Source organism: Arachis hypogaea, chromosome 14, assembly GCF_003086295.3.
Source record: "Arachis hypogaea cultivar Tifrunner chromosome 14, arahy.Tifrunner.gnm2.J5K5, whole genome shotgun sequence".
In the NCBI taxonomy this organism is placed as follows: domain Eukaryota; kingdom Viridiplantae; phylum Streptophyta; class Magnoliopsida; order Fabales; family Fabaceae; genus Arachis; species Arachis hypogaea.
This window is the reverse complement of record NC_092049.1, coordinates 4,431,523-4,445,621: the sequence shown is the minus strand read 5'-3', so window position 1 is coordinate 4,445,621 and position 14,099 is coordinate 4,431,523. Positions and strand designations below refer to the sequence as shown.

Sequence of the window (14,099 nt, the reverse complement as noted above, 5' to 3'; positions counted from 1 at the left end):
ATTGCTCACTCGCTTTCTGTTGTTTTCATTTCTTTTTAGTTTTTATATACAATCATATTATTGATTTATTTATTTGTTGCTCATATCTATAGACTATAGAGTATAGACTATACACACTTTCTGTTTTGAACTACGAATACCATATAACAATGAGCCTGTATTATAATACGTATACGTTTGTATTATATATAATTCTGAGATATTTTTTTTGAAAAAAAAGTCAGGTTCATTTTTAAAAGATTATCTATTTTTTAAAATTGATTTTCGAACATTTTTTAAAAAATTAAATCCATCTTTTGAATATTTCAAAAATTTTAAATTAATCACGCTAATCATTTTATTATTCTTTTGTTAATAAAATTAAAATTTATTAATGTAATATGTTAAGTAATATTATGCCAATGAGTTATAACTCAAATGGTATAGACTCGAAACTGCAACCTGTTAATTGAGTATGGGGAGACTATGCCATTTGAGCTATTACTCATTGGCAAAATTTGAAAAGATAAGAGACTCAAACCCGCAATCTCTTGTTGTGTTATTATATAAACAAATTTTCGACAGTAAAAAAAAAACGAAAAAATAACATAATTAACTTAAAATTTTTAAAAATTTAATTTAATTAAAATTAAAAAAAAATTGAGGATTAATTTGACCATGATTACTCATGATTTATTGGATTTTGTTATCCGCAGAGCGAAGAATAAGAGAGAAAAGGAAAATACAAAACAGCGACACACCGAACCAAACTCTCGCAGAAGAAGAAGAAGAGAGAGAAAGTGAAGAGAGTTGGAGCTGAAAGTGGAGGGAATTTTCTTCTTCCTTTTTCCGATAGCCGGCGATCGCTTCACTTTGTCGGAAGCCCGATCCATTGTTCGAAGTTAAGGGAATAACTGATAGTCACAAATTGAAGAATCGTCAGTAAAATGAAAGTGCACTGCTCCGATTCTCGTCACAGAAGCTTTCAGGTTAATCAATCTCACTCTCACACAACCAAGCGCGATTCTCTTTAGTTTCTATCTTTTGTGTTCGGATTTGATGGATCTTTTCATTGTTGATCGATTTTGTTGTTTTCTACTATTTTTGCTACTTTCCTTTTTGTCCCCTGCTTATTACTATATCCGGTTTTTGTCTTTCAAGGGATTAGATCTGACCAAATCTAATTATCAATGTCGCTGCTAGTTAACTTGGTATGATTTCCGTTGAAGCTGTTACACTTACAGTTACTGTTACGGTTACGGTTATGGTTATGGTTTTGGTTACAGTTACCGGGTGAACAGTGCTTCGATTTCGGAAACAAGAGAGAAGAGAACTTAGAAGGCAGAAAATAGTGGCATTTTGTGGTACTCTTGGAAGGAAGGAAGGCACTCACTCATGGCGTCGGCTAGCCTTGGAAATGGTGGTGTTGGCAGTTCCAGGTCTGTTAATGGCTTCAGGGGTTCTTCTAGTTCAGTTGATTGGCTCGGGAGAGAGATGCTTGAGATGAGATTGAGGGACAAAGCTGACCATGAAGAAGACAGAGTAAGTAGCAATCTTCATTTTTGTTTTGTGACTTTTGAATTTGAATTTGAATTTGAACTTGAAATTGAAATGTTGGAGCCTTTTGATTTTGTGGCCATCATAGTAAGTTGCCATTGTGTTTGTGCATTCCAGGATAGTGAGCCGGACATCATTGATGGTGTGGGTGCTGAAACTGGACATGTGATTAGAACCAGCATCGGTGGCCGAAATGGTCAATCTAGGCAGGTAAAATATTTCTTGGTCAATTGGTATTGGAAAAACCTTGATAATGTGAATGAGAAACATTCTATCACTAACAATTTCTCCTTTGGTTACTGGTCATTGATCATTCTCTAACAGAATATTAGCTATATTGCGGAACACGTTGTCGGCACAGGCTCTTTTGGTGTTGTTTTTCAAGTGAGGCAGAACCACTCATTTTTCTTTGGATGTCTTTTGTAATTGTTGTGCTGTTAATACATGACATACTGTCAGTTTTTGAATTCTATTAACACTTTTATCAGGCAAAATGTAGAGAAACCGGAGAGATTGTAGCCATCAAGAAGGTTCTCCAGGATAAGCGCTACAAGAATAGAGAACTACAGATAATGCAGATGCTGGACCATCCAAATATTGTGGCCCTTAGGCATTGTTTCTATTCAACGACTGACAAAGAAGAAGTTTACTTGAATCTTGTACTTGAATATGTTCCTGAAACTGTGAATCGTATTGCAAGGAACTATAGCCGAATGAATCAGCGAATGCCTTTAGTATATGTAAAGCTTTATACCTATCAGGTAAGTAGTTTGCTTATCTTTGTATCTGGAAATGGTAGCTAGATACTCAAATAAAAGTGGCAGAGAGGATCCTATCCCTGAACTACCACAAATAATAATTCGATGATAATATGTGATTGGCCTTTGAAGAGCTCAACTAACTAGTTTTTTTTAATTCCTGCCTATTTTTCCCCCTTAATAATGAGTTTCTCGTTTTTTGATTTATCTATTTGAAGAATTTTAGTTTAATAGATTCTTAGATAATATGGATTTTTCAAGTTGTATTTGTGATAGTCTTTCAGAGGAACAGAAAAATTAAAGAATTATGTTATTTTTCTTTTAATGTCTGTTGATATTTTTCCCATCTTCGGTTTTGGCTGCAGATTTGCAGGGCCCTTGCTTATATACATAATTGCATTGGTATATGTCACCGTGACATCAAACCTCAGAACTTACTTGTAAGACATTGCTTTGAGTAGTTGATTTGTTTGTTACCTGGAAGTCATAATGGGCTTGCTCCGAGGTGGAGCCTCTTGTATTCTATGGATGGCTGTAGCCACCACCAAACTTATGCAATTATTTGTTAATTTTGCAATTACTGCAACATCTTTTGTATTTTCTTAATTTGGCCCCTCCTTCCAAAAATTTCACACATATTTACTAACTAATGTTATCTAAACTTAGGCTTATTACAATCTTTTATTTGGATTCTAATTTAGAAGTAAAAAAATTTTTAATGCACTCAAAATCTATATAAATCCACATTGAAAGGAAATATTTCTGAATTGCAACTAGCATTTTATGTTCACAAACAAATAGTTAACATAAGATTTTCATCAAGAAAAACTTATTTTGTTAAATCAATTTTCATCTTATATTTGTTGAAAATTTTATACACCTACTTATTCCTATATCCTCAAATGTCTATTTCTGTGCATAGCAACTAAAGGTGACTTGCTTTTAAAACTACTTTCCAGTTGTATTTCTCTTTAATCATTGGGTGCACTCTTGAACTTCTCATTTTAGCTTGTGGTGATTGTTTAATGTATAGTTTTGTCAATGCTGGAAACTAGGAGTGTTTTAGTATAATCAAATACTTCTTCCTGTTGCTCTATATGAAAATGCCAGACTTCATTTTATCCTAAGTGGACTGTCGTGTTTCTTGAACATGTAGGCCTCATTGCCTTTTAGTAATACTTGTGAATTTAAGTTATGCTTAATTTAACACAAAGATGGTAGGATCTTTGTCTGGTATACTTATGATGGCATTAGTTACTATTTGTCGTACTCAGATAAACATTACTTGTGTCAGGTGAACCCACACACTCATCAGCTGAAACTATGTGATTTTGGAAGTGCTAAAGTGTTGGTAAGATTTTGTGCTTAGTACACTGATTGTAGATAGAGGTTTTTTCGTTTTTACTCAAGCTTCCTCCATGTTTCAATTCATCAGGTGAAAGGAGAACCTAATGTTTCTTACATCTGTTCAAGATACTATCGTGCTCCAGAACTTATCTTTGGTGCCACTGAATATACAACCGCAATAGATATATGGTCAACTGGTTGTGTAATGGCTGAATTACTTCTTGGACAGGTAATTTGATGCTTGAATAAATAGGTCTTTCCTCATTTTTGCATTTCTTCCCTGAAGCTCAACTTATATTGCAGCCTTTGTTTCCTGGAGAGAGTGGAGTCGATCAACTTGTTGAAATCATCAAGGTGAGGATTGCCGATGCGTTTTGTAAGGATAATTTGGATTTGTCTGTCATAGAATTTTGTAATCCTTGAATATTTAGTGATTATGAAATATTTTGTTTGTAATTTTTGTAAAGTTCAGGTCAGTTGATTCTGCTAGAAATTATATATGTTGTGGGTTTATTCCATGGATTTTGCTATATTTCCTGGCTCAAGGAAAGGGAAATCTAAGGTTTTTTTTTGTGTGCAAAGATTTCCAGTCTTGCTTGTATAAATGCTTTTCGTGTGTGGTTTATTATCTCTTTCTTCAATCAAGTGAGATACAGCAATTTCTTTACAAATAGATTTCCCTAGTTCTGTTATTATTCTAATGAAATAGCATTCCTTTTTCACTAATCCCGAAAGGAGTCCTGATTTTATTTATTTACTTTTAATTTCAGGTTTTGGGAACTCCAACAAGGGAGGAGATAAAATGCATGAACCCAAATTATACTGAATTTAAGTTTCCACAGATAAAACCTCATCCATGGCACAAGGTACAGGCTCTATGTGCTTTACTTTCATTCTTAATACACTGTAAAAGTGTGAATGCGTTTGGTAATTTGGGATCAAGGTTCAGTATGTTAATGCTAATGGTTTGCCTGGATTAGCTAGATTTTGGCCACAGTTTACCATTTACCTGTACTAGATACTTCCTCCAAGTTACATTTCGGCGGCATGTTTCTTTTGAAAACATTTGCATGCTTTTTCACTGGATATCTTCCCTAATTAGGGGAATCTTTCAAAAGATAAAATAGAATAATCAGCTATACTCTATTACATTTTGAAACAAGAAAAATATTTTGAAGCCAGTAGTGACTTGGTACTGATGGTCAGGACTTGGTCTCTGCTTTCCTTACATTTTTGCAGTGCTATCTTCACCGCTTATTCTTTATTTGATCCATGTATGGGTACACCATCTTCTAGTCTAATTGCACGTGTTGTAGTATGATCAAAATCATTATCGTCCTGAGTTATTATGGCACTAGATAGAGTTGTCTGTCAATTTAGGATCTGTCTTCTCTCTGAGTTTGATATGTGGCTGCACGGGGCTATTGACCTGATATGGATACGGTTGGATCAGCCTTGATTAATATCAAGGACCATGTGAGATAATACTAGATTAGGGTCAATTTTGGACTATATTGATGCTCTCTAGTCACTTTCAGAGATGCTTGAAGTGTACAACAGTGCTAGATGTTAAAAATTGTTATATGCTTCTTAATTGTGGTTTCCTGTAGTTGGTTGTGACATATTCAGACATCATAGATCAAGGAATATACATTAATGTCAGGGTTGAATCTATATCTATATTCTTAGAGCTGTAATGTGGTTTGGTGTGTAGCTATTCAATTTGAGCATATGCAAGAGTATTGGTAAAACTTACAGTAGTTAAAAGGAATCTTATTTGCATGGAGTATTTAGTAATGAACTAATGATATCATAATTTACAGGTCTTTCAAAAACGTTTACCCCCAGAAGCAGTAGACCTTGTCTGTAGATTTTTTCAGTACTCTCCCAATCTGCGATGCACTGCTGTAAGTTTGGACTCTCCATTTCTTGTTCTTGTTTTCTATTTTCGTCTTCAATTGAATTATTTGGTCCATATTATGGCACTGCAGTTGGAAGCTTGCATTCATCCCTTCTTCGATGAGTTGAGGGACCCTAACACCCGGCTTCCTAATGGTCGCCCACTTCCACCTCTGTTTAATTTTAAGCCTCAGGGTAAGTTAAGGTACCTACAATATCGATCAACACAATCTAGTTTTGAAATTCTAAACGATAACTCAACATCAATGTGATCATAGTAATCTATTGAGGAATAAAAAATCGGGGTTGGATCATTGAGGAATTGTTTATGGTACAAGTAAAGATTTTTTGTTTTATTATTCTATAGTAAACCTTTTTGTTTTTCCTCTCATGGGGGATTCTTTCAAATTTTGTTTGTGTTGCATGGCCCCGACCTTACTGACTTCGTATTGATCCTTGCAGAACTTTCAGGGATACCACCTGACGTCATCAGTCGGCTTATTCCAGAGCATGCTCGTAAGCAGAACTTGTTCATGGCATTGCACAACTAGCAAGTTATTTTTCCTTTTTTCTCCCCAGTACTAGCACTCTAGCAGGCTGTAAATTATCGGGTGCATCTGAGAAAAAACAAAGATTAATGCCACAGAAAATTCCTAGGATTACCCTTATATTATTATATGATAATATAATATATCATATATAAAGTTGAACGTTTTAAATTTCTTGTCGGAGGAGGGTTCTTTTCTCTTCTTGCTTTAGAGAATGTTTTGCGTATAAAAATCTCAATACAATACAGGTGCTCCGACTATTTTAGGCCCTGTTTGGTGCCTGGCACAGGATGAAGCATGATGGTATGCATATAAAATGATGGTCTTTATATAATTTTGTATGAATGGCGAGTCATTAGCTGCTTATGATTTTTTTATGTTTTTATTTTAGTTTTTCTTTCTTAATTTATTTTATGGGTTTGCATAGTGTTTCGGAATTCGCTTTTGGTGCTATAAACTATAGACTAACATTTAAACATGCAGGCTTGTGTTTGAGAATCTCCCCCCCCCCCCCCCCCCCAAACAAAACCCAAACACAGAAGTACATGCTTATATTCTAAATACAATAGATTATTTGAAAATTACTTTTGTATTCAAACAAATTAATTACTTTAGAAAACAATTTTACAAATAAAAAATATTAAAACTAAAATTTTCAGCATTTTCAAATACATGTCCATTGTATTATTGAAATGGCTATTTTAAGTGGTGCTAGTATGTTGCCTTCACAATGGAAGGTTAAGAGAGGGCATGATCATGGTTCCATTAATTCCGTTTTGCTTTGCTTTATAATAATACTTACGGAAGTAAATAATCTATCCGATCCGAGGCGGTTACAACTTAATAATACAATGTAAGGGCTGAAAACTAAGTTGATAAACCAGTAAGGAAGGGACCGAAACTTCAAAAAGAAAGAAGTGATCGCCAAGAGGCACGTACGTTGTTGCTGTTGCCTGTTGGAGACCCCTTTTTTCATCATTCATTCACAAAAGGAGTTGGTCACTAGCTTGCTCAAATTCAAGGTCAATTGGTTAATTATGCAGCTTTTAATTTTGCATAACAAGTCTCTCCCTTCTTATGTTCAGCTAAAAATTAGCATATGGTAGTAGGTCAATTATTTTAGGAAATGGAAATTTAATTTACTAACAAGGTCAGAAAGAAATGTAGGTGTATGCATCATTACGTAAGTTGAAGTTAGAGAACAATTTGTGCAGTAAAGAGAGCGCACGCTACACAACTTGTTAGCCTCGCCAAACAAGACATCCTCGTCTATATTCGAATAGAATTTTATAAGCCTTAATATATACTAAGATGCAAATACAAAGTTTATCAAAGAGAAAAAGAGAAGGGTATTTCACTACATTACAACAATGATAAGGACTTATGCCAATTGCCAAGGCCTGGCAATCTGCCTGTCAATTTGTTCACCTCACCACATCGTTCATGTGGCTTCCCGAGAATTCTACTACTAAGGTGTGCGTGATGAATATAAGCTACTAGAATCATCCTATTTCTTTAGACAGATCCCGTTCTAGGAAGTCCGAAAATTGAAATAGTATATAAATAAGGTTTTTATTTTTTTTTTTGCTATAAAAGATCTTTTTATATGGTCATCTGATTGTACTAAACTGTATAACCCAGTGTTGATTGAATATTTAGATTATTTTGTTAAATAGTATGTTTTTTTAAATCATTTTATAATTTTATAAAAATCTAAATACTTTAGAAAGTCAAAATGACTATGCTAAAAGTCAGTTCAATTAACGAAGTATGAATGGATCATGGATGAAGAACCTAACCTACCCACCAGCCTCGCCGGGTCAAAACATAGGGAAAATGGAGCCCCGAAAATCCAACGGGCAAGCATAGGATGATTCTAGAATAGGTACACGTGGCAGCACGCATAACCCTCATCCTCTCGTCAAAAACCCAAACCCTTCCTCATTCCAGGTTGCTGCTTGTTGCTGCTCTATCTTCTATCCATTTCTCTTCCACCAAATCCTGTGTGTCTCTTTCTCTTCGAAGAATTAGATTAGGGTTCGGGTTAGGGATTTCCCATAGAAATGGCTTCTTCAAGCGCCCAGATACACGGTCTCGGAACTCCATCCTTCGCCGGCAGTGCCTCCCTCAAGAAGCAAAATAGTCACCGGACGGTGTTCCTCGGCCAGAGGCTCAGCTCCTCATCGTTCCCGCGCTCCGCGTTCCTCAAGCTCAGGAGCACCGCCGCTCGCAGAGGTTACAACGTTGGTCCTCTCAGAGTCGTCAATGAGAAGGTCGTCGGCATCGATTTGGGAACCACCAACTCCGCCGTGGCTGCCATGGAAGGAGGCAAGCCCACCATCATCACTAACGCCGAGGGTCAGAGGACTACCCCTTCCGTCGTTGCCTACACCAAGACCGGCGACAGGCTGGTTGGCCAGATTGCGAAGCGGCAGGCGGTGGTGAACCCGGAGAACACCTTCTTCTCCGTTAAGAGGTTTATCGGAAGGAAGATGTCGGAGGTGGACGAGGAGTCCAAGCAGGTCTCCTACAAAGTCATTAGGGATGAGAACGGCAATGTCAAACTCGACTGCCCCGCCATCGGCAAGCAGTTCGCCGCCGAAGAGATTTCCGCTCAGGTTTTCATTGTTCCTCTTCGATTCTTTTTTTTTTTTTTGTCTATTTTCTTCAATTTGTGCTGATAGTGTTGCATGCCATAGAATAGGGTTCATGTTCCGTGAGTGATTTTGGGGCATTTTTTGGGTGTTAGGTTTTGAGGAAGCTTGTGGATGATGCTTCAAAGTTTTTGAATGACAAAGTAACAAAGGCCGTGGTCACTGTGCCTGCTTACTTCAACGATTCTCAAAGGACTGCTACAAAGGATGCTGGTCGGATTGCTGGTTTGGAAGTTCTTCGTATCATAAATGAACCAACTGCTGCCTCCCTTGCCTATGGATTTGAAAAGAAGAATAATGAAACAATCCTTGTGTTTGACCTTGGCGGTGGTACTTTTGATGTCTCGGGTATGGAAAACAACACAATTCTGGTGTCCCTTGTTTGTTAAAATAGTTGTGTTGATACCTGTATTCATTTGTTTTTTACTCTGGTTCAGTGCTTGAGGTTGGTGATGGAGTGTTTGAAGTGTTGTCTACTTCTGGAGATACACACTTGGGTGGTGATGACTTTGATAAGGTTGGAATTCTTCCATTCTATTTTAGCATGATAAGTTATTGTTTTTTTGTTCTGTATAATGTATTATATCTAAATGTTTCATGTTATTATCGTGTGGCTGCAGAGAATTGTCGATTGGTTGGCTGGAAACTTCAAGAGGGATGAAGGTATTGATCTTTTGAAAGATAAACAAGCTCTTCAGCGCCTTACTGAGACAGCTGAAAAAGCAAAAATGGAGCTCTCGTCATTGACCCAAACAAACATCAGGTATTTTACTTCTTCTCGGAGCAGTCTCCAGCCAAGCTAATAGTTTTTTGAATGTGCTTTCCTTGCTTTGTTAAAACTGAGATATTGATTCGTATGTTTTCAGTTTGCCGTTCATAACCGCTACAGCAGATGGCCCCAAGCATATTGAGACCACCCTTACAAGGGCTAAATTTGAAGAATTATGTTCAGATCTTCTTGATAGGTAATGATAGCTAAATCCTTTTTTCCCCCCAAAATGACAAACCTTCTTGATGCTCCATATCTAAAATGCAGCAAAAATACTCATGTATCATGTATAATGATGTATAATCTTGTATAATGATGATACTTGCATGAATTCTGTGACAGGCTAAAGACCCCAGTTGAAAATTCATTGAGAGATGCAAAGCTCAATATTAAGGATATTGATGAGGTGATTCTTGTGGGTGGATCAACACGTATCCCTGCTGTCCAGGAGCTTGTAAAGAAGATGACTGGGAAGGACCCAAATGTCACTGTCAATCCAGATGAAGTGGTTGCCCTTGGTGCTGCAGTTCAGGTTGGATCTTGCTGTTTTCTTGAGAAAATTTTCAACTTGATTATTTTTGGTTGGGAGGTTGATTCTTTTTATTTTTAGTTTTCGGGGTGGGTTTGGTGCAAGAATTATGTGTTATGCATGATAATTGTTTTCTGGGTACCATGTTGGCTAGATTCTGACTGATGTCTTCTGAATTTTTCAATTTATGTTAGGCTGGTGTCTTGGCTGGTGATGTCAGTGACATTGTTTTGTTGGATGTTACACCATTGTCTTTGGGTCTAGAAACTCTTGGTGGTGTAATGACAAAGATTATCCCAAGAAACACTACTCTTCCCACCTCGAAATCAGAGGTCTTCTCAACAGCTGCTGATGGACAGACCAGTGTGGAGATCAATGTGCTTCAGGGCGAGAGAGAATTTGTCAGGGACAATAAATCTCTTGGTAGCTTCCGTTTGGATGGTATCCCTCCTGCACCTCGTGGGGTTCCTCAGATTGAAGTCAAATTCGACATTGATGCCAATGGTATTCTCTCAGTTACTGCGATAGACAAGGGCACAGGCAAGAAACAAGATATTACAATTACTGGTGCTAGCACCTTGCCTAATGACGAGGTAAATTAATTACATATTTGAACTACAAATGGAACTGAATTTATCCTTTTGGTATTGTTGCCATTTGCCAACCTCCTCTTTTTGGGTTTTTTTTTAATCTTTTTAAAAAATGAAAAACTTTCCAATATTAAGATAACATTAATTATAAGTTAGAAGGTTGAATGACATGGCTTGAATGTAATGTAATGCAGGTAGATAGGATGGTAAAGGAAGCGGAGAAATTTGCAAAGGAGGACAAAGAGAAGAGAGATGCTATTGACACCAAGAACCAGGCGGATTCAGTTGTGTACCAGACTGAGAAGCAGTTGAAAGAGCTTGGAGACAAGGTTCCTGGCCCCGTGAAGGAGAAGGTTGAAGCAAAATTGGGAGAGCTTAAAGATGCAATTTCGGGTGGTTCAACCCAGGCCATTAAGGATGCCATGGCTGCTCTCAACCAGGAAGTTATGCAACTTGGCCAGTCCCTATACAACCAGCCAGGAGCTGCAGGCGCAGGCCCTGCTGCACCTGAATCTGGTGGCCCCACAGAATCATCGGGCAAGGGAACAGATGGAGATGTGATCGATGCTGATTTTACAGACTCTAAGTGAGGAGTAAGACGGATTATCCAATAGCTTTTTTTTATTTTTGGTGCTGAATTTGTAGTGATTTTTGTCAATGGAAGAGTGGGTGTCTGTTTCAATTTAAAGTTAGACACGGGTTTTTATAGGTTCTCATTGATAGTTCGCGTTGTACCTCTTGGAAATTTTGGCTATGAAATACAGTTTCGAGGATGGTATTTACAGTCACCAAAAAAATTTATGGTATTTACAGGCCGAAAATGTCGTAAAAATTCCTTGTTGATTCAAGATTAGATAAATAATAGATTTTTATTTCATTTCGTTGCCTTCCTTGGTATTGTTGAATGATAGTGTCTATTCAGTATGCTGTAATGTAACACGATTAGCTTGCGGGTTTAATTGTATATGTAAAAACGAGCTTTTGTTTTGGGTGTAACGGTTGAAACCTGTTTTGGTTTTCAGCGATCTTCACAACTAAAGGTTATCATGGTTCATGTAATCATGTGCTGGGTTTGAATTGAGAGTGGAGTGATGGTGCCACGGTGGTGTTTTGCTCTGTTCCTCCGCAGAGCGTATGTGCGCCCTTTACGGTTAAAAGACCCTGTTTGATTAGGGAAGGGAATCTAGAGAGAATAAAATATGGTGAACTACTGCTTAGATGTATTTACAAATGAAATTAATATTGTACTGCAGAAAACAAAGCTGTATTTACAATTAACGTTCCCCAGCAAAAATTCCTTCTAGCTTAGGTTGTCTTCCTATAAATAAAACAATAGAAAAATGAAATGAAAAGCCTTTACACAAGAACAAGGGAGGAAACTGTACAGACTTGGCTTTAGTTATTCCCAAATAGAGTTTCTAGGACTCTGAGGCACACTACCAACTCTTTCACCCATGCCACCACCGTATGCTGGAGATTCATCGTAGTATCCGTACCCTTTTGGGGGTCTGCAATTATTATTATTAGTAGCCGGATAATAATAGTTGAAAGTACTACTACTACTATTTGCACTCCGGCTACCCATATCCGACCTCCTCAGCGCCAAAAGCGGCGGCGGCCTTCCCATCCCAACTAATTGATCTTGTGGCCCGGTTCTTTGATAAGAAGCAGGCAGATGAGCAGGAGGATGGTGACCTTGGTTCTGGCCCTGGCCCTGACCCTGGCTCTGGCCCTGGTTCTGACTCTGGCACGGGCTCTGGTGGCTCGGAGAATGATTGTGATAATGGTTATGGTGTTCGTGCTGTTGAAAGGCAAGGCTGTGAAGGTTGCTTAGGCTAGAAATGCTGGGAGAGCTGTGCACTCTATGCATGGTGCTACGGCGGCCTAGACCGAGAATGTGGCCGTGGAAGGGCGGCGATTCGTGGACCAGATCCGTAGTGTGACCGTCTGGGGAGTTGGATTTGGGGGATGAACAGGCAGAGGGGGCGTTGAATGCAGCCCTAATTGGACTAGGCCTTGACCTTGGGCTTATGCGCTGGAAGCCGTTAATGGCATCAATGTAGCGCTGCTCCAAGGGGTAGGGCTCAGTCCCTGATGTTCCTTGGTTATCTTTGTCCACCACCAAAAGCGGCTTCAACGGGCACATGAATGTCCGCAGCATGGGAGCTCCTCCAACTTCGTGACGGTCATGCTCGTCAATCATATGCTTTAGATCCTCGTCGTTCCTCACCGATACCAGTGTGTCCAGATCTTCCGGCACCAGCTGATACTTTAGCACCATGCTTTCTCCTCCTTCGATCATTCCATGCAGCTTCTTCATCAACTCTAAAAGAAACAAACAAGCGTGACATATGTTAGGTTTTCCTATTCCACGGAATTTTGGGATTTCGTGAATCAAGTGTTCTCACCGTAGAAAGTGACGTTCCTAGGGACAGAAACGACGCGAGTCTCGCCGCCGACGTACTTGAGGAGGCCATCGGAGGGACGGGGAAGAACCTTGCCACCATGGCTGCACATGAACTTGACCTTGCTCTTTGGAGAGGAGGCTGCGGATTCCGGGTTTGCTGTTTCATCAGCGCCGTTAGCAACGCTAACATCGCCTCCTTCTCCCGCCATGGTCGATTGTTCCTTCTCTCAGTATATTAACCAAACAATCAATTGTGCGCGTGCTTTGGAAAACGCAGTGGAATCGATTTGATTTGGAGAATGGAAGAAATCAAAAGACGAAAAGAAAGTGGAATGAAAACGGAGAAAGAAGAATGATTCGATTTGGGAATAAGAAGCAAGTTTCTAATTGAGGGTGTTCGATTTGAGGCAGTTATTCGCTGCTCCTATATTCGCGTTTTCATCAACCGCTCAATCCTTTTTTTGTGAGGGAATTCAATTTGAATATCTCTCTTGCATTATCCTTTTTTTTTTTTTCACAATATTTTTTAATCCAATATGATAAAAGATTAATCTAAACTTTATTTAAGAATTTATTATCAATCAATAAATTATTGGTAGAAACTCAGGTGCAGTCGACTTTACGTGAAGTTGATAGTTGAAAGTCGTTAGATGAAAAATTAGTCAAATCAGTTAAACTATCTAACGGCTTTTAACTATCAACTTCACGTGAAGTTGACTGTACCTGAATTTTCACCTAAATTATTACATGCACAAATAAAATTCGAATAATTATTTGGCCCACCCAAATTGATTACTCTCACAAATAGAGACTGGAATAGCCTATTATTTATACATCTATAATTCTATATTAGCTATCCATAATTAAAATGTTGCACATATATTGTGTTAAATAATTTAATTAGTAATTTTTAATTATCATCTCCCTAGTATTATTTGTTATATCAGTAGTAATATTTATTTAAATTTATCAAATGAACATACCAGTTTAGATATACATAAATAACATTATTGTTATTATTATTACTAGGCATTCATTTATTTATTAATTTATTTTTTATAA

General features: G+C 37.8%; 3 protein-coding genes across 7 annotated transcripts; 2 read left to right on the top strand and 1 right to left on the bottom strand.

The window, feature by feature from the left end:
- Nucleotides 1–657: 657 nt before the first annotated feature.
- LOC112741068 (shaggy-related protein kinase kappa) lies at nt 658–6,422 on the top strand. Of its 5 annotated transcripts, none has more exons than XM_025789888.3 (13): nt 658–968; nt 1,266–1,521; nt 1,654–1,746; nt 1,861–1,920; nt 2,025–2,297; nt 2,660–2,734; nt 3,589–3,645; nt 3,730–3,870; nt 3,945–3,995; nt 4,412–4,507; nt 5,465–5,548; nt 5,633–5,735; nt 6,003–6,422. In XM_025789888.3, the coding sequence occupies exons 2-13, from the start codon at nt 1,375–1,377 to the stop codon at nt 6,089–6,091; spliced, it is 1,269 nt and encodes a 422-aa protein (XP_025645673.1). In that variant the 5' UTR covers nt 658–968; nt 1,266–1,374; the 3' UTR covers nt 6,092–6,422. The 5 variants fall into 5 exon arrangements, with proteins under 5 accessions (XP_025645673.1, XP_025645674.1, XP_072071487.1 ...); XM_025789889.3 differs by having other exon boundaries at nt 675–968; nt 5,633–5,745; XM_072215386.1 differs by having other exon boundaries at nt 678–968; nt 1,141–1,521.
- A 969-nt stretch (nt 6,423–7,391) lies between these two features.
- Nucleotides 7,392–11,507, top strand: LOC112741067 (stromal 70 kDa heat shock-related protein, chloroplastic). The gene is made up of 8 exons (XM_025789886.3): nt 7,392–8,706; nt 8,838–9,090; nt 9,180–9,259; nt 9,363–9,505; nt 9,609–9,707; nt 9,854–10,043; nt 10,235–10,633; nt 10,825–11,507. The coding sequence occupies exons 1-8, from the start codon at nt 8,152–8,154 to the stop codon at nt 11,218–11,220; spliced, it is 2,115 nt and encodes a 704-aa protein (XP_025645671.1). The 5' UTR covers nt 7,392–8,151; the 3' UTR covers nt 11,221–11,507.
- Nucleotides 11,508–11,828: 321 nt separating this feature from the next.
- Nucleotides 11,829–13,588, bottom strand: LOC112741069 (uncharacterized). Its single transcript, XM_025789890.3, has 2 exons — nt 13,039–13,588; nt 11,829–12,955 (listed from the first exon to the last, which is right to left on the bottom strand). The coding sequence occupies exons 1-2, from the start codon at nt 13,244–13,246 to the stop codon at nt 12,030–12,032; spliced, it is 1,134 nt and encodes a 377-aa protein (XP_025645675.1). The 5' UTR covers nt 13,247–13,588; the 3' UTR covers nt 11,829–12,029.
- Between the last annotated feature and the right edge of the window lie 511 nt (nt 13,589–14,099).

Excerpts from the sequence above, each read along its gene's own strand:
- LOC112741068 (XM_025789888.3), top strand. The coding sequence starts at position 1,375 with ATGGCGTCGGCTAGCCTTGGAAATGGTGGTGTTGGCAGTTCCAGGTCT. Across the intron at positions 1,921-2,024 it reads CTTTTGGTGTTGTTTTTCAA|GCAAAATGTAGAGAAACCGG; the intron begins GTGAGGCAGAAC and ends CACTTTTATCAG. Across the intron at positions 2,735-3,588 it reads TCAAACCTCAGAACTTACTT|GTGAACCCACACACTCATCA; the intron begins GTAAGACATTGC and ends TACTTGTGTCAG.
- LOC112741067 (XM_025789886.3), top strand. The coding sequence starts at position 8,152 with ATGGCTTCTTCAAGCGCCCAGATACACGGTCTCGGAACTCCATCCTTC. Across the intron at positions 9,091-9,179 it reads TGGTACTTTTGATGTCTCGG|TGCTTGAGGTTGGTGATGGA; the intron begins GTATGGAAAACA and ends ACTCTGGTTCAG. Across the intron at positions 9,708-9,853 it reads TGTTCAGATCTTCTTGATAG|GCTAAAGACCCCAGTTGAAA; the intron begins GTAATGATAGCT and ends ATTCTGTGACAG.
- LOC112741069 (XM_025789890.3), bottom strand. The coding sequence starts at position 13,246 with ATGGCGGGAGAAGGAGGCGATGTTAGCGTTGCTAACGGCGCTGATGAA. Across the intron at positions 12,956-13,038 it reads TAGGAACGTCACTTTCTACG|AGTTGATGAAGAAGCTGCAT; the intron begins GTGAGAACACTT and ends TGTTTCTTTTAG.